This window comes from Pituophis catenifer, unplaced genomic scaffold (genome assembly GCF_029215685.1).
Source record: "Pituophis catenifer annectens isolate HBS135680 unplaced genomic scaffold, rPitCat1.0.hap2 SCAF_1, whole genome shotgun sequence".
NCBI lineage: Eukaryota > Metazoa > Chordata > Lepidosauria > Squamata > Colubridae > Pituophis > Pituophis catenifer.
Window position 1 is genome coordinate 61,269,591 of NW_027256881.1, and position 26,130 is coordinate 61,295,720.

At 38.7% G+C, this 26,130-nt stretch overlaps 3 protein-coding genes across 5 annotated transcripts in view; 2 read left to right on the top strand and 1 right to left on the bottom strand.

Moving 5' to 3' along the window:
• The window catches only part of XPO5 (exportin 5), a 41,014-nt gene extending 39,408 nt beyond the window's left edge, over positions 1-1,606 (top strand). The window contains exons 28-29 of one of the 2 annotated variants that reach the window (XM_070932487.1): positions 51-116; positions 496-1,606. In XM_070932487.1, the coding sequence (XP_070788588.1) occupies positions 51-116; positions 496-525 (96 nt within the window). In that variant the 3' untranslated portion in view covers positions 526-1,606. Of the gene's footprint in view, positions 1-50 lie in introns of both variants that reach the window. The other variant, XM_070932488.1, reaches the window with a different exon arrangement.
• A 1,191-nt stretch (positions 1,607-2,797) lies between these two features.
• Positions 2,798-10,527, bottom strand: POLR1C (RNA polymerase I and III subunit C). 2 transcript variants are annotated; one of them, XM_070950080.1, is made up of 10 exons: positions 10,443-10,527; positions 9,472-9,543; positions 8,918-9,025; positions 7,957-8,089; positions 7,728-7,844; positions 7,215-7,364; positions 6,284-6,433; positions 4,908-5,024; positions 4,248-4,303; positions 3,468-3,537 (listed from the first exon to the last, which is right to left on the bottom strand). In XM_070950080.1, the coding sequence occupies exons 1-10, from the start codon at positions 10,509-10,511 to the stop codon at positions 3,529-3,531; spliced, it is 981 nt and encodes a 326-aa protein (XP_070806181.1). In that variant the 5' UTR covers positions 10,512-10,527; the 3' UTR covers positions 3,468-3,528. The 2 variants fall into 2 exon arrangements, with proteins under 2 accessions (XP_070806172.1, XP_070806181.1); XM_070950071.1 differs by lacking the exon at positions 4,248-4,303 and having other exon boundaries at positions 2,798-3,537.
• A 435-nt stretch (positions 10,528-10,962) lies between these two features.
• YIPF3 (Yip1 domain family member 3) lies at positions 10,963-24,745 on the top strand. Its single transcript, XM_070950091.1, has 9 exons — positions 10,963-11,200; positions 16,670-16,870; positions 17,537-17,643; positions 18,415-18,460; positions 19,153-19,245; positions 19,481-19,612; positions 21,452-21,565; positions 23,144-23,267; positions 24,288-24,745. Exons 1-9 carry the CDS (start codon positions 11,105-11,107, stop codon positions 24,401-24,403), a joined length of 1,029 nt encoding a protein of 342 aa, XP_070806192.1. The 5' UTR covers positions 10,963-11,104; the 3' UTR covers positions 24,404-24,745.
• Positions 24,746-26,130: the final 1,385 nt, after the last annotated feature.

Below are 26,130 nucleotides of genomic sequence, written 5' to 3' on the forward strand. Positions count from 1 at the left end.
TTGGAATATTTCTATCCATTGTTTGCCTATTCATTTTTGTTTCCTTACAGAAGCCCCTAGGAGAACAATTCAGGAAAGAAGTCCACATCAGAAACCTTCCATCTCTTTTCAAGAAGGTGAAAGCACCCCTAGGAACAGATGTTTTTGAGAACAATGAAGAGGAAATCCTCATTGCCCTCTTTGAGCCATAAGCTGAAGACAATTCCACTTTTTCCTCCTTTATACTCTGTGTTGTTTCACAGTAGCCATATTTCCTTTGTTTACTCCTTTCCTGAGCCCTGATACAATTCTCACTGGCCTTTTTTTGGGAGGGGGGCGGGGGGGGGATTTTCTAGCTCCACTTACAGCTGTTGGATGGTGGTTGCTCAGGCATTCCAGTCCAACTGTCATTTGGCCAGTTCTTTATGAACAACCCTTCATACATGCATACAGTACTTGACCGGGGAAGGGAGAAGGTTCTGCAGCCTCTCATTCTCTCTGCTACTTCTCCTTCAGGACACCTGTATTGTTGCTGCCTCAACATGACACTAATAGGAGACTCCTGCTTCCCTGTTGGAAAAAGACACCTTGGATGAATAAATGCAGATGTGCATATTGGGCGATGATGAATCACTAAGTTACGCTAACTCAAAAGTTGTATTACTTTTATTACTTTTGAGAAGTAGCACTTGGCCATATGTTCCACCAAACCAAGCACCATTGAGAAACTGGGAGTGAAAACATTTTTTTTAATTCAACCAAGCCTCAGGAAGCCTCAGATTAAACATCCTCTTCTTTGCCCTAGAAACATTGTTGAAATAGGTATTCTAGCTGCAATCAGTCCTCAGCTGTCAAAAGTAAGAATTTTCTAAACACAAGGAATTCAGAACTATTTTATACTGGTCTAAAATAACTTCTGTTGAAACGCTCCCCCTGAATGTAGAATGCAGTACAGTTCTGGATAATTTTGTTCAGTGTCTGATGGTACAGAATGCCTCCAGGCCAGGTCTTAATTGTTTGTTTATCCGAGAGAGCGATAGAATGTGGGCATAAATTTGCCAGATTTTAATTTTCAGTCTGAAGAATTAGTATCAAATAGAAGGACTTTCCTTAGTGGCTGCTGTAATAGCTTGACTACAGGTATAACAGAATGGTGTTTTTCAATTAAGCGGCTTAGTAGTGTATACGCATCTGGTTACATGAAAGAAAACAGGTCTTAATATTGATATTTGGATCCTCACTAGTAGCCAGACTTCACTCTGACTTGTTTATAATCCTGATCTCAGTGTAACATTAATTTAAACCAAATTCCCCTGTTGAATAGCTTTGGAATCTAGCCTAACTGTATTTATTGTGTCTTAATTACATTTTAATTTACTGTGCCCGTAATAGCATTTAAAACAACTGAGGGTGTTTTTTTTTGTAGAGATGATGTATCTGAAGATGTCTCCAAATCAATGTCAGTAAAAATCTCTTCATTTTATACAAACATTGCTCTTCCTTTGCATTGACTCTCTTCACACCTTTTTTGAACATCACCACCATGGCTGCTCTCTGGGTCAAACACTGCAATTATGAGAATTGCATACTTAATACAAAACATGCTGCCCTGACTGAAGCACTCCTGCTCAACACATTAAATCAGCTACATCCTTTGGAAGGCCCGATCAACTACTTCAAAAGATGTACCTGATTGTGCATGCACAAGTATTTTCAGAGAAACCTTTAGTAAACTTTTCACATACAGTAAATAAGCATAGGGTGCAAAGCCTACAGATGCTTTAATGCGTCAAGCTTTTGTGTGAATGTTTTGTCTTGCTTTATTAATGTATTTATCAAATACATTATTTTACGTTTGGGGTAAAAATTAGACATTCTTACCAAAGTTGGGCAACTCCAGTTTTTTGAGGCTAATATGATTGTTCCATAAATTAAAAATAACATTTTTGATGACAAAGTAGCGCAAGGAGCTACAACAATTTTTGTCCTGTGCCTTCTACTCTTCATAATGTTATATGTTACCAAAGGTTATATACTTGGCTCATATACTTCAAAGACTTATATACAACAATATTCCTGTTAAGAGATGGTTTCTTGCAGCTTTTTTTTTTTATTTGATTTATATGCCGCCCTTCTCCGAAGACTCAGGGTGGCTTACAATGCGTTAAGCAATAGCCTTCATACTTTTGTATATTTATACAAAGTCAGCTTATTGCCCCCACAAACTGGGTCCTCATTTAACCTACCTTAGAAAGGATGGAAGGCTGAGTCAACCTTCAAAATTAAGTCAAGCTTAATTTTTCTACTGGGCCTGGTGGCTCAGCAGACTGATTGCATTGTGATTAACACTACTGTAAGTTCGAATCTCACCAGGCTCAAGGTTGACTCAGCCTTCCATCCTTTCTAAGGTAGGTAAATTGAGGACCCAGTTTGTAGGGGCAATAAGCTGACTTTGTATAAATATACAAAAGTATGAAGGCTATTGCTTAATGCATTGTAAGCCACCCTGAGACTCCAGAGAAGGGCGGCATAAAAATCAATTTAAAAAAAAAAAAAAATCTACTTCAACTATTTTATCAATAGGCATTTTCTCTCCTGTTTCAATTAGAAATTCTCTATCAATAATGGATTAAACTGGAACGAGATTCGGGTTTTGCCAGATAATAGCTAAAACGTACTTCCTTAACATTGAAAACAATTGGAATCCCATACTTAAGGTGGGAGGAATATTCAAGGAAGTTTTTCCCTACTTTGAAGAGAGCCATTTTTTCCCAGTAACTAAAAAGTAATCTTTTAAAATGAACGTAGTGAGAAAATGTTAGGAATAAATATTTTAGACCAGCATATAATACCAATATTATACAAAAGTGTATTAAATAATGACAATTAACAGGATTTAAATTCTTGAAAGAATCAAGTATTTTCATGGATATTGAAGCAGAAAACTACAGCTCAGGCACAGATCAACTGACTTGAGGATTTTTTTTGCTGACTATAGGAACTATGGACATCAAGTAGATAGGTGCTAAATTGTGAAACTCTCATAGTATATAGTACCAGATCAGCAAAAAGGTACTATATAATAAGTGATCCACTACACAGGTAAGATTTCTATCCCACTGTTGTAATGGAAACTAAGACTAACACAGGAAATCGTACAGTTCATTCTACGAATCTCTGTGTACACGTGATTGCAAAGCCTTATCAAAGAATGGCATCCAACATTGCCAGACTACAAATAGTACACAGGGCACTTTGTTATCCTGAATTTCAGTCGTGTCCATGTTGTGTAAATAGCAATAGCAATGGTTCAGCAACCATTGTTTTTTGACATCTCAGAAAGGTCATTGTCTTACAGACTGATGCAATCTTGTTCCTCTTCAAATCGAAGGATTTTGATAGTGGTATGTCCCCACAAGAATCTTTTGTGTTCCCAAATTTATTTCTTCTGGATGGATTTTAGCTCCTCTACAAAGCGTTGGCATTTTCCCATTAGTACTTTGATTGCTTCACTCACCAGCACATCTGGAGGCAAGATGCCTGTGGATTCTACAGAGACTGAAAGGGGAAAAAGGGGACTCAGTTTGAACTATCATAAAGCATAAACACAAGATACCATATTAAACAGTTAAGTAGCAGATAACTTACTGTTGAACAGTAGGATTCATTACTAGGCACCAAAATAAGCTGTGTTTAAAAGTCTGAACCCTTTGAATTTGCAATATTTCTCCATAAATATGACCTAAAATATAATCTGTTCTCCATACATGTCCTAAAACTAGATGAGAACCCAATTAAATGGGTCAAAAATCCAAATTGTCTATTTCAGAGCCATATTTTCACTTCTTTCTTGAAACTCAATGAGGAACAATTCTTTTTTGTAAAGACAAGGTGTACTACAGGGGCAGCACCATTCCTGAGAAGAGCCTTTTTCTGTACATTAGTGTTTCTCAATCTGGACAAGTGTAAAATTTGTGTTTTTCCAACTCCCAGAAATTTCTAGCCACAGAAGTTACTTTGGTGATAGGACCCCAAGAAAGGCTTATTTCCCATATCTTATAGGACAACTTCACTTTGGAGCAAGCAGCCTTGGAGAGAAATATATAAATCAGATTTTTAATAAACTATGACAACTCTGGTTTGTTCAGTACATCACAATTCACTGATACATGAATACAAGTTATGACCTTCAACAGAGCCAAGAGAATAATCTACTTTTTCTGCTTTTCAAATGTATCATGTTCCCAAAACAAACATTAAGACCTCACTTGCATAAATGTTTTCAGATTTCTACGCACTGAATGAAGGTCTGGCTCAAAATGATCTAAAGACAGAATTATATAATTCCGTTAAAATGACTACTGAGATTATTTGGTTCTATACCATTTTGATGCAAAAACTAAGACTATAAAATAAAATACAGAACTGTAGAATAAAAAGCAAGGAAATTACACAAGGTGCTTTGTCATTTGACATTTCCGAGCTAGTGGTTAGCTACTACGCAACAGTATTAGACAAACCGTAAGTGCAAGCATCCTCCAACGCAGTCCTATCAAAAGGCTGGCTTTCGGTGGTACAATTTTTTAAAAAAATCTAAAAATAAGGCTGAGCCACACCCACAACTCTTATTTCCATTATTTCAGCCTCCAAAACAGTCCTAAATCATACCCATCAAATTTGATAAGTGAAGAGTTAAAAAAAAATACTGGAAATGAGACCCCTTTGATTTTCAGAGGCCTAGGACTCCAATCCTTCACCCCTCAAAAAAAAAAACAAACTGGTGAAACATTCACCCCATTCTGATGTCAAAAACCACCTGCTAGTTATTGCCTCCAGGAAAAGGAATATCGCTCCTGATCCAAGGAAAATTGTGTATCTATTTTACAATCCATAAAGATCAATAACAAAAGAACACATAGATTACTCACAGATATAATGATCTCGTACCCGACCCAAACGAACAAGGTTTTTTAAGTCGTCATGACGAAAAATTTCTCTATTGAATGTGTCCAATCGAGCATTAGCTACTCTTGCTACTTTCTTTCCTAGGGAAAAAAAAAAGAACCAATACCTACATTTCAAAAAATATTAATATATTTTTTAATATATTATATATATTTATTATATATATATAATATATATTTATTAATATATCTTCAATGAACCTTTTCTACATATGTTGGATTATGTTTGTTCATCTCTGCTTCAACCCAACTACAAAACAGATTCCAAATAACATCTTGCCCATCTACATTCCTGGTTAAATCTGAACAACCCCACCCCTCCCGCCCCCCAACCCGGCAGTCTGATTCTACTTTTCCAAATACCCCTCAGTGAATTTAATTGAGTTTTTCTCTTAAGGCAGGGGTCCTCAAACTTTTTAAACTGGGCCAATTCATGGTCCCTCAGACTGTTGGGTGGGCGGACCGGCTGGGTGGGTTGCTAGGTGCTGGGCTAGGTGCTCATTTGACTGGGTGAGCATGGCCAATTTAGCAGTCCAAACAATACACACAAATTAAATTTTAATTTGTTATGCTCCTGGGGGTGGAAAGCAGGTTAATGAAGCTGCCTTGAGGTGTGTATGAGGGACTTCTGTTTGTGTGGGTGTGCATGTGTGTCTCCCTCTCTCTCTCCCCCTTTCTGGAGGCCGGGGAGGCCAATGATGTTTTTAGCCCCGAGGCCTCCCAGGAGGCCACTTTGGCCTCCAGTACCTCTCTATTGCCAAAAAACGGGCCCGTATTTGGCCTCCCGAGGCCTCTGCACGTCCCATTTTTGGCCTCCGGTAGCATTCTGCCGCCCAAAAACGGTCCTGTTTTTGGCCTCCACGCATCCTGTTTTTGGCCTCCCAGGCCTCCAGAAGGCAGGTGGGGGCTTGTGGGTAGGCAGGGCAATGTGGGTGGGGCAGCTTGGTGGTCCCACACGGGCTGGATTAATGGATTCGGAGGACCGTATCTGGCCTACAGGCCGTAGTTCGAGTATCCCTGTCTTAAGATTTGTAATCAGTCTTCACTTTTGAGAACCCAACATCAAGCATTCACTCAATTTTTTGATAGTCGAAAATAGCCTTAGTCTCTGCATAGCAAATAGAAAAAAAAAAAATAGAGGAAGGCATCCAACCAAAGATCCATTTTTGTTGTGGCTATGTTGCCATTTTTTGTAATACCCATTGAGCCAATTGGAAGATCAAAAATTAGACCATAAAAGAAGGCAAACATGCACTTCATCAAACAGAAGATATAAAGTTCTGTCATTGTGTGTGGGGGTGGGGAAATTGGTCAATAAAACATGAAACATTTGAAATTACCTCTGATTTCCTCAATCTCAATAACTCCAGCAGAAAAACACTTTTTCAGCCGCTCAGCTGCTTCCCCTTCAACAGGTTGCAATAAAGTGATTTCTGGCAACAAACGGTAACTGGCTGTGGCAACTGGAGAAAATTTGGCATGATCTTTGCCTAAAGAAAAAGAGTGACTTTTAAAAAGCAAATGAATGCAATCAGGCATCAGTGGGATGAAATGGAGGCAGAGAGAGAAAGCTGGCAGCAAACAGGATTTGTTTTGCACATATGCCCAACCCTCTAAATAAAAATCAGTTGCATTCTTCTAAATAGGCCATTAATCTTTCATAACATTTGTCAGTAATGCTGATATACCAAAGAAACTGAGCATAGACAGAGAATGCACATGGCAGGGATTCTCAAACTATGGTCTGGAGATTGCCAGCATTCCACATATTCCATAAGAGTCTTCCCACTAATTCATTGCCAATTAGCTTATCAGTACCCTATTCACCTCAGCCCTTGCCTCCGACCTACTACTACTACCAACTTTTACAACTTGCTGCTTCACAAAAATGAATTGTCAACTAAAACAGATTCATTGAAGCACACAAGCGGTAATACAAAAGAAATAGCAACAGGGATGCTATATTTCACATTATTGACTTTATCTAACCCAAAACTCAAACACACTCTTTACAATACAAAGACAAGAATTACAAAGTACTGTGGACCAGTTATGCTATCCCATAAACAAAAAAAACACCAATTTATTAAATAAATCAGAATAATTCAAGTTGTGAATCAACTACGCCTTACCCTCTTTAAAAAGGACCCCATCACTGAGATCTAGATCTATTGAGAAAATATCAGCCATATGTACAAAATGAGTATTCCCCTCCCCCATCCCAAAAAAAATGAAATTGCCAAATTTATATCAGAACTTTAGCTGTCTCACCAATGCCCTTTACACAGTGCATAAGTACATCGATCTCTTGGCCAGGACGCAACTGAGCAATGAGGATATCATCATGGACAGGTCGGAAATTTGCATTCATGTTGTCAGCCTGAGATCCTAGTGGTACCCATTCCATGTGTTTGCTGTAAACTATAAGACGACTATTTTTAAAAAGAGTTGTGCTTACAACTACACAGACAAACTATGGCATTATTCAATTATTTGCAAGGCCTTATATGCTGCTCCAATCTAGCAGGGCATCTTTTTAATCAAAAGGGAATAGCTAGCAATTATATTCAAAGTGGAGATAGAGGAAGGCGCGCGTGCGCACACACACACACACACACACACACACACAAAATCAATTTTGCAAGCCCTGAGTTTTTTATTCCAATTTAAAGAAGGAAAAAGATTTGGTAGACTGAGAAGGCTTGTATATGAGATTATGTCAAAAGAATATTTGCATTAGAAACAGAACAGTAGTCACTGATGACTTGAAAGCAAAAATTTTACCTTTATGGTTGATATAAAGTTCATTAGGATCAGATGATTCTCTAGCCGCCTGAAGATTCTTGCTGCATTTTATTTTCAACCGAAACTGCAGTGTGTTAATTTCATCACATTCATCTTCTAAAAAAAGCAAGGAAGAACAAAGTAAAGCAAGATGCACACACATTGTTTTAAGTTCTACTCAGTAATAGCCAGCTTCAGCCCCTGACAAACACCTTTAACATTATCTTACCTTCACTCTTGTACTCAAAGAGACGAGGATCTGCACAAATAGGAATCAGTCCCAAACGGTGAGCTAGGATTTCATCCTGTACAATGGAGGTGTTGTTGTATACAAAGACTTTCTCCACAGCCATGGTTGGCACCTAGGCAACAATTAAACAAAGCACTGGTTCTCAGTATCTTATGAATTTCTGAATTCTAGTGGTCTAACATACTGATCTAAACATCAAGCTTTAAGATGGAAATTTTTTAAAAAGGTTTTGTAGACTCCCCAATGTTCTTGTATTACTTAATTTACTACCCTGTAGTTACAGCTTTATTTCTGAAAAGTTTTTTCAAGCTCTAATAAGAAGAACAGGCAATAAATTTTTAACAATAAATGAGATCCCAGAGGTACCCACTCCACATGTTTATACCTACTATGCACATGTAATATAATACTGCCACTTTGGCCTAATGGTTAAGGTACCAGATGAGTTCTAGTCCTGCATTAGGCATAAAGCCAGCTGGATGACTTTGGGCCAGTCACTCTCTCTCAGCCCAACTCACGTCACATGGTTGTTATTGTGGGGAAAATAGGAGGAAGGAGGTGTATTAAGTATGCTCGTCACCTTGAGTTATTTAAATAAATAATAAAGGTGAGAGAGAGATGAGAGATGATAGATAGCAGTGAGCTTGCCATTTTGGACAACAGCTTTCTAAATTTCAATTATCTTACATATAATAATACTTGCTCTGTTTCTACAACACAGAAGTATTTTAAACTTCTACAATGTTTATTGTCTAATAAAACTGTCTCATTTAAAAAACTGTTCTGAAGACTTCGTATTACAATTTGTCTTTCACAACAGTGTCTTTGACAAACTTTTTCAATGCAAATGTTGTGGTATTTTTAAGGATATGCCTATGCATTAAAATGCCAATATGACTATGCTAGGATTATTTTATTTCTGTGGAAAAGAAATTAATACCTCAGCAAGCAAGATCCGTCGGAAAGCATTAGCAATGGCTGCATCAATCCCCACCATGTCAAATTCCAAAGTACTTTCATCCATATGGATCATATCTATTCTGAAATTCTGTGGAAACAAAGTTTGAAAACAGGCATCTATAGGCATCCTCTTTTTGTTAAAAACCTTGGTTGAGGAAGAAGTCTTAACATACAATTAAATGTTTATGTCATTATCAATGCTGAGTATTCCATTATTTTACAATATTCTATAAGTATTCATTTATTCAATTCACATTCTTCCTAGTTTTTCCAGTCAGATGAGCACAGAAAATGGCTTGTGCACATCTTTCATAAACAGCAAGAAATTGAACTAAGTTTCCACCATACAAGCAATATCTACATTTGAAAATATACTACAGCTTAAGCCAAACTACACACAAGCTAATAAAATTCAAAAATTGTATTTTGCACTGATTTGTTGTTATCCAGTCAAGTTAGAAACACCACTGTTCCAAGGAAATAGGCAACTTTTGACTTTAAACTGCTTAACAAAAAGAATCACTTCTTTCTCACCTTTTCAAATCTTTGCTTATCCCAAGCATCATTGTATCCTGAATAATTCCCAGGAAAATCTGTTGTGTGGACCTGGAGAGGAAAGAAACGCTTGGTTATTCTTTGATAGAAAATGCAGATTATGCCAGGTTCAATCCCTGAATAGAGCTGAAATCCTAAACAGTTGCCAACCTGAGTCCTCTATATGGGTATGCGTTCAATAAACTACAGGTAGTCCTTGACATATGACCAAAATTGAGCCCAAAATTTGTTGTTAAAAGTTGTTAATTTTGTTCTATTTTATGACATTTCTTGCCACAGTTTGTTAAGTGTAATCACTGTAGTTATTAAGTTAGTAACATGGTTGTTAAATGAATCTGGCTTCTCCATTGAGTTGGCTTGTCTGACGGTCACAATAGGTGATCGTATGACCTGGGGAACTGCAACCGTCATAAATACGAGTCAGTTGCCAAGCATCCAAATTTTGATCATGTGACCATGGGGATGCTGCAATGTGAACAGTTCTAAATATGAAAAACGATCACAGGTCACTTTTTGCAGCGCTCTTGTAACTTCAAATGGTCACTAAACAAACTGTTGTAATTCGAGGATTACCTGCAACGACTTCATTCAGTAGTTTCCAAATTCAAAACCAAGATGATTAGTAAAAAAAAAAAAAAATCGCTTTACAGAATTATCTGGACAACTGGTGGAGTTCATACTGTGCATATTCAAGCAGCAACCTGCTTTTACGTGGGGAAACTGTCAAATCGCAGTTAAATATCCCAGGCAAAATTCGCAAATCCCTTCCTCTGTATCAGGACAATATTCGAAGTAGCGCTTCATTCATTCATTCAGCTGCATTAGATTTATATTGTTTAATATAAATCAGGCTTCTGTCCAGGAAACAGCCACTCAAATCATTGCCAAGACCCGCTTCGTGGCCAGACAAGGCTATCCCTCCACCCGTCCCGCTGCTTTCTTTCGCTTACATTGCGAACACCGAATTCGCCCAGAACCACGCGGGTCCGCATCTCTTCCACGGTCCCGGGCGCTGCCATCCTTCACGCAAACGCGTTGTAAAGTACAGCCAAGCCCGGTGCGCAAGCGCAAAGTTTTATCATAGAGCAGGAAAGCACGTCCCTTCTGTCACGTGGCATTGGAATTCCGGTTGAGCGGCTCTTCCCACCGAACGGAAGTGGGTGGCGGTGTGCCGCCATGTTGTGTGTGGCGCTTTCTCAAAAAAAAAAAATGAGCGTTTTTTTTTTTAATGTGCGGCGGCGTGCTTTTGAGTCACGTGTCAAAAGGAAGTTGTGAGCGCGTATTAAGGAGACGTCTTGGTGATTTGTCCCGCTTTTCTGCTTGTCCCGTCGTTATGGCGTGAAGCTCCTGTTTCGTCTGGAGTGCCCGGAACAACCAAGATGGCACCGTAGTCAGACCGGCTCCTGAGAAATCTCGCGAGAACACCTGAGTCTCCACGTCCTCCCCCCACCCCCCCGTGCGGCTCCTTAACCCCCCGAGCGCGGATTGCTTTGGCTTTGCTCCATCCGGGCTTTTTCCGCCTGGCTTCGGTCGGATCTCCGGCCCCCCCGGCTCTTCCGTTAGCGAGAGCGCGGCCGGGGGCATCGGTGCCTCCGCAGCCGCTGCTGGGGAAATGTCCGGCCCTGGGGCAGCCGCGGGCGCCGGGGGAGCGAGGAGCGGGGCTGCGACGGCGACTGCCGAGTGGGGAGCCTTCGAAGACAACATGCAGGTCAGGGGAATGGGGGTCGGGTAAGGGCTTTCCCGTTTCTTGGGATCCACCCCCTCAATTCGAATTGGGTTCCCTTCCCCGCAGCCGCCGTCGCCCCGTTCCTGGGCTCGCTTTGGGAACACCTACACAGGTAGTCCTCGACGTACGACCACAGTTGAGCCCAGAATTTGCGATGCTAAGTGAAACATTTCTTACCTGCCTTTTGCCCCGTTTTACGACCTTTATTGCCCCAGTTGCTGAGTGAATCGCCGCAGTTGCTAAGTTATGCGACACGGTTGTTAAGTGAATCTGGCTTCCCCATCGTTGATTTTGCTTGTGGGGTGATCCGCAAAATGGGATCACGTGACCCCCCTCCCCAGGACGCTGCAACCGTCGTAAATGCGAGTCAGTTGCCAAGCGCCCGAATTTTGATCATGGGGGAATGCTGAGAAGATGGTAACTGTGAAAAATTGGTCTTAAGTTATTTTTTTTCACCGCTGCAACTTTGAACTGTCACTAAATGAACTGTTGTAAGTCAAGGACTACCTGTATTATATGGTACACCACCCAGAGCCCTTTTCCAAGGGAGATGGGCGGTTAAGAAATATAAAATAAAAATAAATTAAAAACACCAACAAGGCTGGAAATGTGCCTGTGTTCTCTGCGGGACGGAGGAGAAGCGGTTGACACTCTTGGCGTGTCCCTTAGAACTCAGGCAGTCCATAAAGAGAGTCCTTGCGTGTTATGCGAACGAGCAAAAAAACGTGAATGGTGTCACAGCAAAATAAATACAAGGGAAAGGTCCCAAAGCCAGATTGTGCGACAAAGAAGTTGGATTCCAGACACAGATATCCGATCTGCTGCTTAGCTTTTTTTTTTTGCAAGCGCCTTGCGTAAGCTTAGTTCCTCGTTTCCAGGTAGACTTGGATAGCTATGCAGCTGAAAAGATATTCACAACATTAAGTTTAAGCTTGTGCTTGGATTGGTTATTGAACTAATAAAAGACAGCTATCTGCATTCCATTGTTGTTCTTTGCAGGCCATTTGTTTGCTAAGCTTACTGAACATTTGGCAGTTTTCACAGGGAAGAGCCCAACCTGCTTGTTGTCGGCCTTTCTGCCAATCCAGCCAAACTCTGAAAACAATTCTGTCGTCCATTTCTGTTGCCTTTGCTATACTCACAGTTGCACAAGATTCAAAAATTTATCCATACTGTTGAATGCATTAGAGCAGTGTTTCTTAAAGTGTGACTCCAAGACCCTCTGAGGGATCTGCAAAATCAAAATTATTTGCCAGATCTTGAAGATATTTGCAAATAATTAAAACGAGATCACTCTTGTTTTAATTTTTTGTTTGTTAAATATTTTTGTTTGTTAAAAAAGTTTTTTTCATGAACAAAAATAACAAATGAGTTTAATATTCTTATTTGTACATGATTCAATACCCAACTGTTGTATAAATGGATCAGCTTTAATTTTTAATAGGTAAATATTGATAAATATAACCCATACTGACAAACGTTGTTTTGGGGTCCTCCATAATTTTGAAAAATGAGAAGAGGGCAACACACGGGGTTTGGACAAAAAAAAAAGTTTACAAGGCTAAAAAAGTATGAAGTTGTAAAAAAAACAGTAAATGGCATTGATGTAAACTAAATTTTAGTTGTTGTTTTTTTCTTACGTTGTCCCTTAAATCTTTAATTATTTCTTTCTCTAATTATTTCTGGATTTTGCATAAATTGCTTATTTATAGTATTCAGTTGCTCCCTATCATATGCCCTGTTATAGAAAGCATTTAATATTCAGTGGGTAACTATCACTAGATGTTTATTTAGCAGATTGTCCATCAGATTATATAAAGCAGCAGCTTTAATTATAGTTCCCCAAAGCAATAAATATTAATGTTTATTTTGTGTTCCATTTTAATTTAGTAGTAAAGTATCCTGCCCAGCATTCTTTGCTAACAGTGTAGTAACCTGCCTCAATGTTGTGATACAGACATGGAGAGTAGAAGAGAAGAGCAGTATCTTTAAGACAGGGCAGTTCATGATACAATACAATACAAATGGTCTTTGCTTTATAAACATTCATTCAACAATCACTCAAAGTTATGACAGCACTGAAAGCATGGTAGTTAGAACTGGTCCTTAAAGTTGCAGTCATTGTAGCACCCCTGCAGTCATGTGATCAAAATTTGGGCACTTTTTTAAAATATTTTTTTTATCCAGACATCATGTTATTTTTTATAAATAATTCATGGTAGTGAACAATACCTGATACTCTTTCCTCCTCCTGTTTTCCCTACAACAACAAACTTAATGGGTGAGTTGGGCTGAGAGAGAGTGACTGGCCCAAAGTCTCCCAGCCAGCTTTAATGCCTAAGGCAAAACTTAAACTGGAAACTCTTGGTTTCTAATGTTGTGCTTTAACCACTAAATCTGTGATGGCGAACCTATAGAACGTGTGCCAGAGGTGGCACAGAGAACCCTCTCTGCTGGCACTGGCGCTGTCGCCCCAGGTCAGATCTCCGTGGCTTTTCTTTCGTGAGCTTCTGTTTCATCATTTGCAGGGAAATAGAAGCTCACGAAAGAAAAAGATCTTATCTCTTGCTGCGCTGCCGGTGTTGGGAAGCCCCGCTTCCCACCTGCCAGCTGATCTTCAGGTCTCTGCTGCGCATGTCCGCACATGTCCATGCATGACCTTGCATACATATGTGCATGTCCACGCATTCATGTGCATGCACTCACCTTTCAGTTTGAGGACATGTGCATGCAGTTTGGGCACTCAGTGCCTAAAAAGTTCGCTATCACTGCACTAGATCAAACTGTATACGCATAGTATACTGCCATTGTACTGTACTATCAAAAGAAAAGCAGTACATGTGTTTAAAAGGGAAGATATGAATACGTTTCTGAGTAGAACAGTAGTATAGAATAGAATAAGAGAGTTGGAAGGGACCTTGGAGGTCTTCTAGTCCAACCCCCTGCTTAGGCAGGAAACCCTATACCATTTCAGACAAATGGTTATCTAATCTCTTCTTTAAAACTTCCAGTGTTGGAGCATTTACAACAACTGGAAGCAAGTTGGTCCACTGATTACTTGTTCTAACTGTCAGGAAATTTCTCCTTAGTTTTAAGTTGCTTGACTCCTTGATTAGTTTCCATCCATTGCTTCTTGTTCTTACCTCAGGTGCTTTGGAGAATAGTTTGACTCCCTCTTCTTTGTGGCAACCCCTGAGATATCGGAACACTGCTATCATGTCACCCTTAGCCCTTCTTTTCATAAGACTAGACATATCCAGTTCCAGCAACCGTTCTTTATATGTTTTATCCCTGAGACCCCTAATCATCTTTGTTGCTCTTCTCTGCACTCTTTCTAAAGTGTCAACATCTTTTTTACATCATGGTGACCAAAATTGGATGCAGTATTCCAAATAGTAGCATTTGTCATTTTACTGTTTATTTATTTTATTTATTTATTTATTAAATTTATATACCGCCCTACTCCCGAAGGACTCAGGGCGGTGAACAGCCAAAAGATAAAATACACATAATACAAACGTTAAAAAACCATTTAAAATACATAAATACTTTGGCCCAAAACAAATTTAAAACACCCCAATTTATAAGACAAACTTAAAAATAGCAATTAAAAGGAAAGCTAGGCCAGACCAGCCTGCTGGAATAAAAATGTTTTGAGGGCATGGGGGAAAGTGCGCAAATCCGGCATCCTCCGTATCTCTGGGGGGGCGCCAGTCCAGATGGCAGGTGCCCCCACAGAGAAGGCTCTCCCCCTGGGGGCCGCCAGTCAGCACTGTTTGACCAACGGCACCCTGAGGAGTCCCTCTCTATGGGAGCGTACTGGTCAGTGACAGGCTACTGGTGGCAGAAGGCGGTCTCGTAGGTACCCTGGTCCTAAGCCATGGAGCAATCTAAAGGTGGTAACCAAAACCTTGAAGCGCACCCGGAAGACCACCGGGAGCCAGTGCAGCTCGCGCAGGAGGGGAGTCACATCGGAGCACCACGTCGCTCCCATAACCACCGCGCTGCCGCATTCTGGACCACCTGGAGCCTCCGGGTGCTCCTCAAGGGGAGCCCCATGTAGAGAGCACTGTTGATTTTGCAAATGGAGCAATTTACCCCCAAACCAATTTAGCAGGTTTTCTTTCAGCTTAAGGTAAATACTATGTCTAAAGATATATGTTCAACATAAAGTTTTGGCTAAGGAAACTGCAGCAAAAAGTTAACATGTTCTGTATCTCCTTAATGGCCTTTGGTAATTGTCTGGATTTTTGCAGTCCAGATATGATAATTCTATCAACTACCTCTTTTGTTTTTGTTTTTTTCTTTTCAGTAACAGCTCTATTTTTCTATCATGTAATTTTACATTTTGTTCTCTGGACATATTTCCAGAGTGCTTTGTGTGATTTCAGTTTAATCAAACAGAAAAACAGGAAAAAAACTAAACATATAAAGGCAAGCATTGCAGGACAGCAGAGCCTCATTTGCTGAAGGGAGCTCACCAGGCCTAGCTGAGGAAGAAGCAGTTGGGATATTTTTAACAGTACAAAAAAATGAAGGTTCTAAGGCCTAAGGAAACAGAAATAACAGTTTGTTTAATCTTTTAAAAAGTATCAAAAGTGGAGATCAGGCAAAAGATCCCAGATGTGTGGAATATCTGGAAAAAGTTTTTCTCTAGGTCCTGACGAGTCTACCCAGATAACAGTTTATCTGTGTTCCCTTTCAGGTAGATACAACTCAGAATTTCTTCAATATCTACTGCCCAGGCAATTTTAGAGACTTAAAAATAAGCATATTACTTTGACTTTAGCTCAGAAAAAGACCAGACGTGACCTAATAAAATGCTACAACAATGATATAGGAATGATATGATTGCTAGGATCCCATTCCCATTGGGCCATGGCCTCACAGCTGTGTTTCACACCACCTGTAGTTTCTAAGCCAGACCCCTTATAGGATACTTTGTGGTCTGATTCAGGGGTTTCCTGAGCTGGGTAACAATATTGTCTCTTATCTTGAACTTTTCTTCAGGCTGTTATATTTTTATATTGAAATAGTTTCCAAGTTTATTTAGTGATGTTGAAAACAGCACTTGTACGAATTCTTACTCTTACACCTATACATAAGAGCTTTTCTTTATAACTTCCGATAATAATCTCTAATTATTTCCTGATATTAAGTTTACTCCGTATATACGGAAGAATGTAGCAAATAGTGATGAATAGGGGTTTTCCTGCTCTTTGAGTAGTCTTCATTAGCTGCATAAATTAATATGAAATTCCAAACTGGGAATTATTCTTATTCTAATGTTTGTAACAGTCTGTGCCTTTTCCTGGTGGACATGCTCTTAATTGGATCCTCCTCCTTTGAGGTTTTTTTTGGGGGGGTGTCGGATGATAATCCATAGTTCTTGTTAAGAGAGGATGATTGCGTACCTGTGTTGAGCTGCTTCTTTATTTTTGCATTACACAGGGTGGAGGCTCTGCTGTAATTGATATGGAAAACATGGATGACACCTCTGGCTCTAGTTTTGAAGACATGGGAGAAATGCACCAACGCATGAAGGAAGAAGAGGAAGTAGATGCAGAAGCAGCTGCTGCAGATGAAGAAGATGGAGAGTTCCTAGGAATGAAAGGTTTCAAAGGGCAATTGAGTCGGCAGGTAGCTGATGAGGTAAATGGAGCTCTTATTGGTTTACTAGTGTTCCTCCGATTTGATGATGTTTGAGCTCGGTAGACTCCTGCTTCCAATATGCTTCTGATTCTAGTCTTCAAGGGGACAATGTTCTGATCCTTCTTTCATAATACAGTATTGATCTTAAATTTATGCCTGTCTTTTTTAGATCAACAATATGTGGTTTACATAAAAGATATATGGACATCTTTACCACCCAAAGTCTCGGGAATTTAATAAGAATCATGCCATATTTGTGATATTGTACAAACAATATCATTGTGATTTATAAGTTAGGGTATCATTTGACTCTTAACCATTCAACTCAGGCAATTGTTTGATTAAACAATTATGTTTAATCAAAACATGGTTTAGCATAGTGTATTAGCAAAATTGCATAGTCAATGCTTACTACTTATTTATGAAAATTTGATTTTACTTCCTTATCATCTCAGAAGTAAAGTAAATCTTGTTCATGGAATTAAGGGGGGAAAATGTCTAGACCTATAGTATCTTTCTGTACATTATAATCCTATATTAAGTAATTCTGTTTTGATGTGGTACACTACAAATGCCCTTGATCTGCAATTGTTGTCTTTTTGACTTATCTAATTCTTTAGAACGAGAAAGGAGAAAGTGTTTAATTAATATTTTCTCTTTTTTAAGATGTGGCAGGCTGGGAAGAGACAAGCCTCAAAAGCCTTCAATCTCTATGCTAATATTGATATCCTCAGGCCCTACTTTGACGTTGAGCCAAACCAAGTTCGGAACAGGTAAGCAAGCCTGTAAGAATATCAGCTGTCTTATCTATCAGTGCCATTCATAGAGGTGCTACTTATTAAAGGTTCAATTAATAGTTTAATTTGTTAATTACAGAGCTGTCATTGTGATTGAAATCAGTTATCCACCATTATATTGTTTTCTGCTAATGAAAAAAAGGTCTTTCAATTCCATAAATATTGTTCAGGTTTAGAAATGGTTTTGCTTTTGTTTTCTATTGGAAGTCTTTTTCAACCCTTTTTTCCACAAGTGGTATTCAAGATATTCTTAGCTCTGTTTTCCTTTTTCAAAGAGAGTTTTTAAAAAGCAGAAGATGAAAGAATGACATGCAAAACTATAGAATATTAATGTTATCATATGTATTTGATTTAGCACTTTTATCCAGTAAATGTTGATTCAAAGTTCTATTAATGTCCCTTCTTTACAAATAATTAAAAGTCAGAAACTTCATTTCTGAGTCCCATAGCTTCTGTGACCATTGTCTAGATCACAGGAAAAAAACAAGAAATGCAACTTTATGCAATAGTTATAGCTTTCTCTTCTTTTCCTTGCTTCACTCTAAAGCTTAGTGTTGATATGACCATGGCCATGTAAAGATTATATATGGAGAGATAATTCTGCTTCTGTTGTTTCGGTTCTGGCATTTTTTTTCATAACCTACTTTATTTATTAAGAAAACCAACAGATGTTTAAATGAGATGGCTGTCTAAGTAATCAGGTGCTTACTTTCTAGCTATTCATCTGTACAATCTGTTTTAATTTAGATTGCTGGAATCCATGATACCTGTCAAGATGATCAATTTCCCCCAGGTGAGCTTATTGCTAATGTGAGATGCCCAAAGTCATTTAGATGAGATGGGTGATCATAAAAATAAAAGTCATCATTATATTACTTCAATTTTTTTTCAGCTATAAAACTAGTGTGATAGAGTGGTATCTATCTTATGTTTCACCAGGGGTAACCCTCTGTTTTCTAGTTGATAAACTGCTCAAATAGAAGAGAGTAAACAATGAATGCTAAAGAGTGATGGCCATATTCAAAATGTAGTGGAGCAATGCTTACATTGCTTCATTCAATACTATATTGTCACATCTCTTAGTTTATATTTAGTGAATAGCCCTTCAGCACAGTGGGCAGCCAAACTTGTCAGACCATTCAAATGTAATTGTCCCAACAGACAAAAGCTTAGGACATCATAATTAATCATAGAAATTGAATTTCAAGTTCAATAAACTCAAACTTTGAAATTGATTTCATCTAGAACTATACAACATGGGTTTTCATATTATATCAAGTCAGTTGAACGCTATCAGAATCATTTCCCAAACAATTGCATAGAATAACTTGCCGTTTATGAAAATATAATAGTTCTTCCCTAATAGTTCTATTACTTTTGCAAATATTTAAGAAAACATGAATGAGATTTTGAATATATTTTAACCAGCTAATATAATAACTTTCTTTGAACATTGATAAATGGCTACCATATATTATTTTCCAGAAGATAGCTGGTGAGCTTTATGGTCCTCTCATGCTAGTCTTTACGCTGGTGGCTATTTTGTTGCATGGAATGAAGACATCTGATACTATCATTGTAAGTAGAGGGGAATTGTTTTCCTGTGTGATAAGTGATCAGTTCTATGTATCTTTTGAACTTTCTTGATGTTGCAGTCATATATACATTATTGATGGAGAAAGATTTGTTTGGAATACAATTAATGCCTACTGCAGACTTCACTACATGGAATATTTATGGGAAGTATTAGTTGATAGCCCCATTTGCATTTTTCCTAGAATGCCTTTCTGATATTCACTTGCTGTTTCTGCAGAGGGAAGGTACATTGATGGGCACAGCAATTGGCACCTGCTTTGGTTACTGGATAGGTGTTTCCTCCTTCATATATTTCTTGGCATACCTATGCAACGCTCAAATCACCATGGTCCAAATGTTGTCACTTCTGGTAAGTAAAAGTCAGTTTTCTACCAAGGACTGGTCTATTGGAGTCTAGAGCAAGTTTTCTCAATCTGGAGTCATCTCAAAACAACATAGTTAAGATAGTCCACCATATCTAGCAAATGTTGAATTAAAGATGATGGTATCTTTAATGGTACCGGTGTATACTTCCATTTTAAGTAAACTGATGTTTTTATATCCACATCAAGTGTAGATGAACAACTTTCTGTTAGTCCTGAAGCCAATAACTCAGTCTTTATATTCCCAGAGCCTACAGCACAAATTGAATGTTTGTGGTATCCATCTTGGATTGGTTTCTTATTGCTTTTATAACTACTCTTTTGTGTCCTGCCCAAGTCTTTTTATTAGGACAGTCTATAAATATGTAAAATAAATTAATATTACATGGCATTGAAAGAAAGTTTGTGAGTCCCTAGAACGATTAATAATCCTGCAATACTGTAATTTACAATGTGATTTGAACTTAACCAAACCAAAGCAAAGTATTGTGACATGGAATTTATAATATTCACTGTGTTTGTTGGATTCAGGCATTACAAAACAGCAGATTTTTTTTCCAGAAATTCTGCTATAGTGTTATCTCTGTATTTACATTATATTTGTTTCAAACTTCAACTCGCGAAAAAAACACTGAATTGGCAGATACAATCTAATCCATCATTCTCACAATGATTATGAGATTCATCTAAGTTCTGAGACTTTAAGAGAGGCTTAAACCATAATACTGTCATTTTTTGTGGAATGCTTTGTTTTGTTTTTCTATTAATACACTTTTCTCGTTAATGTCAATAGATTCATTTTTGTCTCATCTGTCAATAGGACATTTTTCTAATTGCTTGCTGAATCATCCAGGTGGTCTTTGACAAGCTTGAAACAGACAGCAGTATGTTTTCTGAGATCAGTGGTTTTATCCTTGGTATCTGCTCATTCTTGTTCAGCATTCTTCTGGTGGACTCATGAACACTGTACAAGACAATGCAAGAATAGCCTGCACATCTTTTGCCGTTACCTTAGAATTCTTTGTGAATTCCTAAACTATTGGAGTGATACTTTTTTGTTGGATGACCATTTCTGCAAATAGTTAAATGGTGGTACTGTAATTCCATTTGTACATTATCTCCTGACCTTGGATTGATTGAGATACATTTTAGCAGTGGCTCATTAGCCCTTCTCATGAGCAACAACAGTCTTTGTTATGAAGTCCACTGGACTCTGTTTCAATACTGGTATTTAATTTTATTATGTCTGTGCGGCGAAGAGTTAATTCCAGTGGTGGCAACCCATATGTGTATGCTTTTTACAGGGGAGATCTTTCCTACATACATTTGATTGTCATATCATTGATTGGAACATCTGATTCAACCTATCCCCTTTAGAGAGTTTATTCGTATATTTTTTCCAAACAAGGCAGTCAATATCGGCACAGTGTGTTCAATAAAGATATTATGTAGTAAATTGTTTGGGATATTGTTTGTTTAAGCAAATGTATTTGTTAATTCTTTGAATCACAGTGTTGCAGAATTATAATTGGTTCTCATGGATTCACAAACTTTAATTACTGTAAATTGGACAATGGAGGCAAATGATGCTAAAGTTCAGTAATTTTGATCAATTTCTAAACAATTTATTTTCATTAGTCTGCATTGATATTACTGAGTTGGCTGTAATAGCCAAACATTATTTTAGTAATCTGCAGATCACTGATAATCAGTTACTCCTCCTGTATCAGGAGTAGGAACAGAATGTATATAGTGATGTTATTTTTGTCTGAGAGTTTCCCCTGCCTTCATGCTCTTATTAGCTATGCTTTCTTCCTTCGTTTTAGGGCTATGGACTTTTTGGGCACTGTATCACCCTATTTGTCACCTACAATATCCATCTTCACTCCCTTTTTTATATTTTCTGGCTGGGAATTGGTGGTCTCTCCACACTACGAATGGTGAGTAATAGAAGTCATTGGGAGGCTCTGCATAAGGTATAGAAGTGTTCTGGGGCAGCCAATGTTTTCTAAGCCCCTGCCTCGTGCAAGGTTGGGCAGTGCTATCCTAGAGTGGGATGCCCTAGATGTTGCCAGAACCTCTCCTGCTGCCCTGGGTACTGAGACGAATGACCACTGGCCCAAGGGCCACTCTGCCAGTGATCATTTCTACCTGTTGTTTTGATACTTCCTCATCAGTACAGGGATCAACAAATCAGGTTTAGATTGAAATGATTTGCATGTGAGCTGTAGATGATAACTAACTGCACAACAACAAAAATAGCTATGATAGAGTTTTAAGTGGAATAGTTGTTGCATGGGGAAAGTTCCACTCTTTTGGCAGAAGAGACCTTAATCCAGTGGTGTGGATAGGGCTGGAGATCTCTCCTGCTACGGTGGATGATTAGGATATCTAAATGTTTTGTGTTCTTGGTGGCCTGCATTTTTTACTATTGGACCATTGATCAGTTTCCAGCCCTCAGTCTATGAAGGCCAGATTTTACATGCTGGGACTGATAAATCCTCTAGCTCACTGAGAGTCCAAGACCTATCGGCTAACCTTACCTGGTTTGGCCCAAAGGCTGTTGTGGCTCCTGCCCATGTTACTACAGCTACTTGGAGTTACAGGTGAGAGCTAGGATATAGGTGGCAACCAAAGGTGAATAAGCAACCATAAAAAGAATCATGTGTAAGCTTTAGAATACTGTATTTAGTTCTGGTCACCATAACTAAATTATTTTAGTTAATGATTATGGGAGCGACGTGGCGCTCCCACGTAACACCTCTCCTGCGCGAGCTGCATTGGCTCCCGGTGGTCTTCCGGGTGCGCTTTAAGGTGTTGGTTCTCATCTTTAAAGTGCTCCATGGCTTAGGGCCAGGGTATTTGCGTGACCGCCTGCTACTACCGATAACCTCCCACCGGCCAATACGCTCTCACAGAGAGGGCCTCCTCGGGGTGCCATCGGTCAGGCAATGTCGGCTGGCGGCCCCCAGGGGGCGAGCCTTCTCTGTGGGGACACCCGCCCTGTGGAATGAGCTGCCTCCTGGAATACGATTGATCCCGGACCTCCAGACCTTCCGTAAAGCCCTGAAGACGTTTTTATTTCATCAAGCCGGCCTAGCCTAAATGGTTTTTAATTGGGATTTTAAATTTTATGGATTTGGGGTTTTAAATTGGGTAGCTAGTGATTTAATTCTTTTAATTATCTTAACTTTTGCATTTGTATGTTTTTTAATTTTGGCTGTTCACTACCCTGAGTCCCTTCTGGGAGAAGGGCGGTATACAAATTAAATAAATAAATAAATAAATAAATAATATCTCTAAAGGGATATTTGTAAGGCTAGGAAAGTGTATAAAATGATAAATTATTTGGAACCTAAAATAGCTTCCTTTTGAAGAAAAATGGGGGAGATGGGTGGTTCAGAAATAGGAAATATACATAAATGAATCATAGAAATTGATATCTTTGTCGTCCCCATGCTGTTCAGATTTTATATTGGAGATTGTAAACCAGGAGATCTGATTTCTATTTTTCCTAGGTTGCTGTGTTGGTATCACGCACAGTGGGACATACCCAGCGACTCATCTTGTGTGGAGCACTTGCTACCCTGCACATGCTCTTCCTTCTTTACCTGCACTTTGCTTATCATAAGGTTGTGGAAGGTAAGAAAAGAAATTGAAGTGTTTGGGTTTGGAAGAACTGCTCACTGTCTGTAGAAGTTGTGGCCTAAATGTACTCTTCTAACATAGTCCTCTGATAGTGCAGCCCGTATTTCCAGAGTATGTATACGTTCATTCAAGTGAAGCAGATTTTGACTTAAGAAGAAGCACTACAGGTCCTAGAGTCCTAGACTCTTACAATTCATTTACTGACCATTCAAAGTTACAATGGCACTGAAAAAAGTGACTTATGACAGTTTTTCACATGTAATGACCGTTGCAGAATCCCCATGTTCAATTGATCAAAATTCAGATGCCTGCAACTGACTCATATTTATGACAGTTGCAGTGTCCCTGGTCATGTAATCACCTTTTGCAACCTTCTGACAAGCAAAGTCAATGGGGAAGCCAGATTCATTTAACAACGTTACTAACTTAACAACTGCAATGATTCACTTAACAAATGTGGCAAGAAAGGTTGTAAAATGGGGCAAAACTCAATTGTCTCACTTAGCAACATAAATTTTGGGCTTAATTGTGGTTGTAAATTGAGGGCTACCTGAATTAGCACAAAACTTGATTGGAAAGGAACCAGCTTTGCCTTGCATTGTACCTAAGCTGTCAGTTTCTTGCACTGCTGCTATTTCCAAAAGGAATAAATCCCATCTTCATAATGTTCATAATTATGACATCTCAGCAAGCTGTGATCATGGTTTCCCTTGTTCTCTCCTGGCCTCCCACAAGCAAAGTCAATGTGGTAGCCAGCAGGAAATCAGAAGTTGCTACCACTTGGTTAACGATGGCAAGCAGGACTGCTAGAATTGTCATTGCTAGGTGACAACTGTGTAGTTTAGCTGATAGCAATTGTGCTCCCAATTGCAATTGTAAGCCAAGTGCCCATGTGCACATAGAGGTTAGAGTGAAACAAAAAAAAAAGGTAAGGTAATATGAAATTAATTATGATGGGTGTTGGTACAATACAGCCTAGTATTTATTATTGAGTGTTGATTTTCTCACTTGTAGGCATCCTGGACACATTGGAAAGACCCGTCATTCCTCCCTTTCAGAGAGTTGCCAGAGACATTCCAGCCATTTCTTCTGCTGTAATGAATATAACAAACAAAGCAGTTGCTGCATAGACCTAGCCTTACAGACTGGTGTGCTCACCCTGTTTTTCATTGGCTGCTGTTACCACAATAAATGGACAAAGTAACAGCAGAAGTAATTGGCTTATCCGCAGATTTGCTTTTGGAAGAAGAAACCAAGGACATTTCAGAAGAGCTGCCTCTGTCCAACTTTGGCCAAAGTGGATTGGATAGAGCCTTCCTATTGGGCCCTGTATATTTAACTGGGATTGCATAAGTCACTCTTTTCCTCCGTATATTCTTTGTGCTTGCTTTTGTCTTTTTAGACTATGTGTATCTTCTTTGTCAAGGGAAGAATTAAATTAAATGGATATTGGTTCTCAGCAGTTTCTTCCATTGGACTTTCATCATAAATTGAGATCAGGTACATCACTAAGTGCCCACAGCCATTTTCTGACGCTGACAATTAACTGCATCTTGCCTACAGAGTCTTGTATGTCAAGACTGGTATTCTTTGGTTAGCCTAATAATTTCTTAATGTATGATGCTCTTAACATTTAATGAAGGGCTCATTTACAACAGTGAAACATTCTTAGTTGAGTAATTGATTAAAGTCATGCATCTGTATAACAGGTTTTAGCTCACCCGTTAAGTCTCCATTATGTTATATCTTTTCAAAACACGTTTAAGCTTTAGCTGATTGTCAGCAATTATTTTTGCTTTTAGAAGTCTCCCTAATATACAATGTGTATATTGTCAAATATACACTATATTGTCAAATACCTGTTGGGTATTTCTCTGAAGGCAACACGCATTCCTTGTCTACTATTTAATCAAACGCACTGGAAAAATGACACTGATTTTTGACTTCTGCTTTTTAAAATAATACATGCAACATATAGTTCCTATCACTTCATTCTGCTATTTGTTTTCATTTTTGTTTTTCCAAACTTTTGGAAGAATTACTGCAGCCCATAAGATGCAGCGACTGTATCCTACAAAAACCTGTAGCTAATAAGAGAGGACATTATTTGGAACTTGAAATAATTCTACAGGCATATAGTAATTATTTCTTGAAATTAACATTTGTCATTTGTCAGAACAGGTAGAATTGGGGAAGACTAGATAAATGCTTAATCTAATCATCATGAAGAGAATATTTCATAGTAACCATATCTGGATTGGATGGATATTGACTTTTGACTTCTGCTTTTTAGAAATGGTACATGCAACATTGAGTTCCTATCTCTTCATTATGCTATTTGTTTTCATTTTTGTTTTTCCAAACTTTTGGAAGAATTACTGCAGCTTATAAGGCCATATCTGGATTGAATGGATATGGTACCAACCATGGGTGGAAGGGGTGATACTGTCTTTAAGCTTAAATGGATTCCCTCCCTTTGCAAGGATCTATATTGGTGTTGGCACTTTGTAACTTATTTCCAAAATCAAGCTACTTTAAGTGATTAAAGGGAAAGTAGAGCTCCAGAATAATATCTCAAATGCAAGATGAAATATCATCTCCGGTATGGCCTGTATTTTCCTGACAGCTAAGAGTTTGCGTGATTGCACTGTGGAGAGTTGCAAGCCTATAGCAGTGATCACAAATGCCATAAAGTGTACAGATCTGTAATGCTGGATGAGTGACTACTTACCATCAGCCTTGCATTTCTACCGTTATCCCAAGTAGTCTTCGATTTGTAACCCTTCATTTAGCAACTGTTCAAAGTTACACCGGCATTGAAAAAAGTCTGGTCCTTATATTGCTGACCACTGCAGAG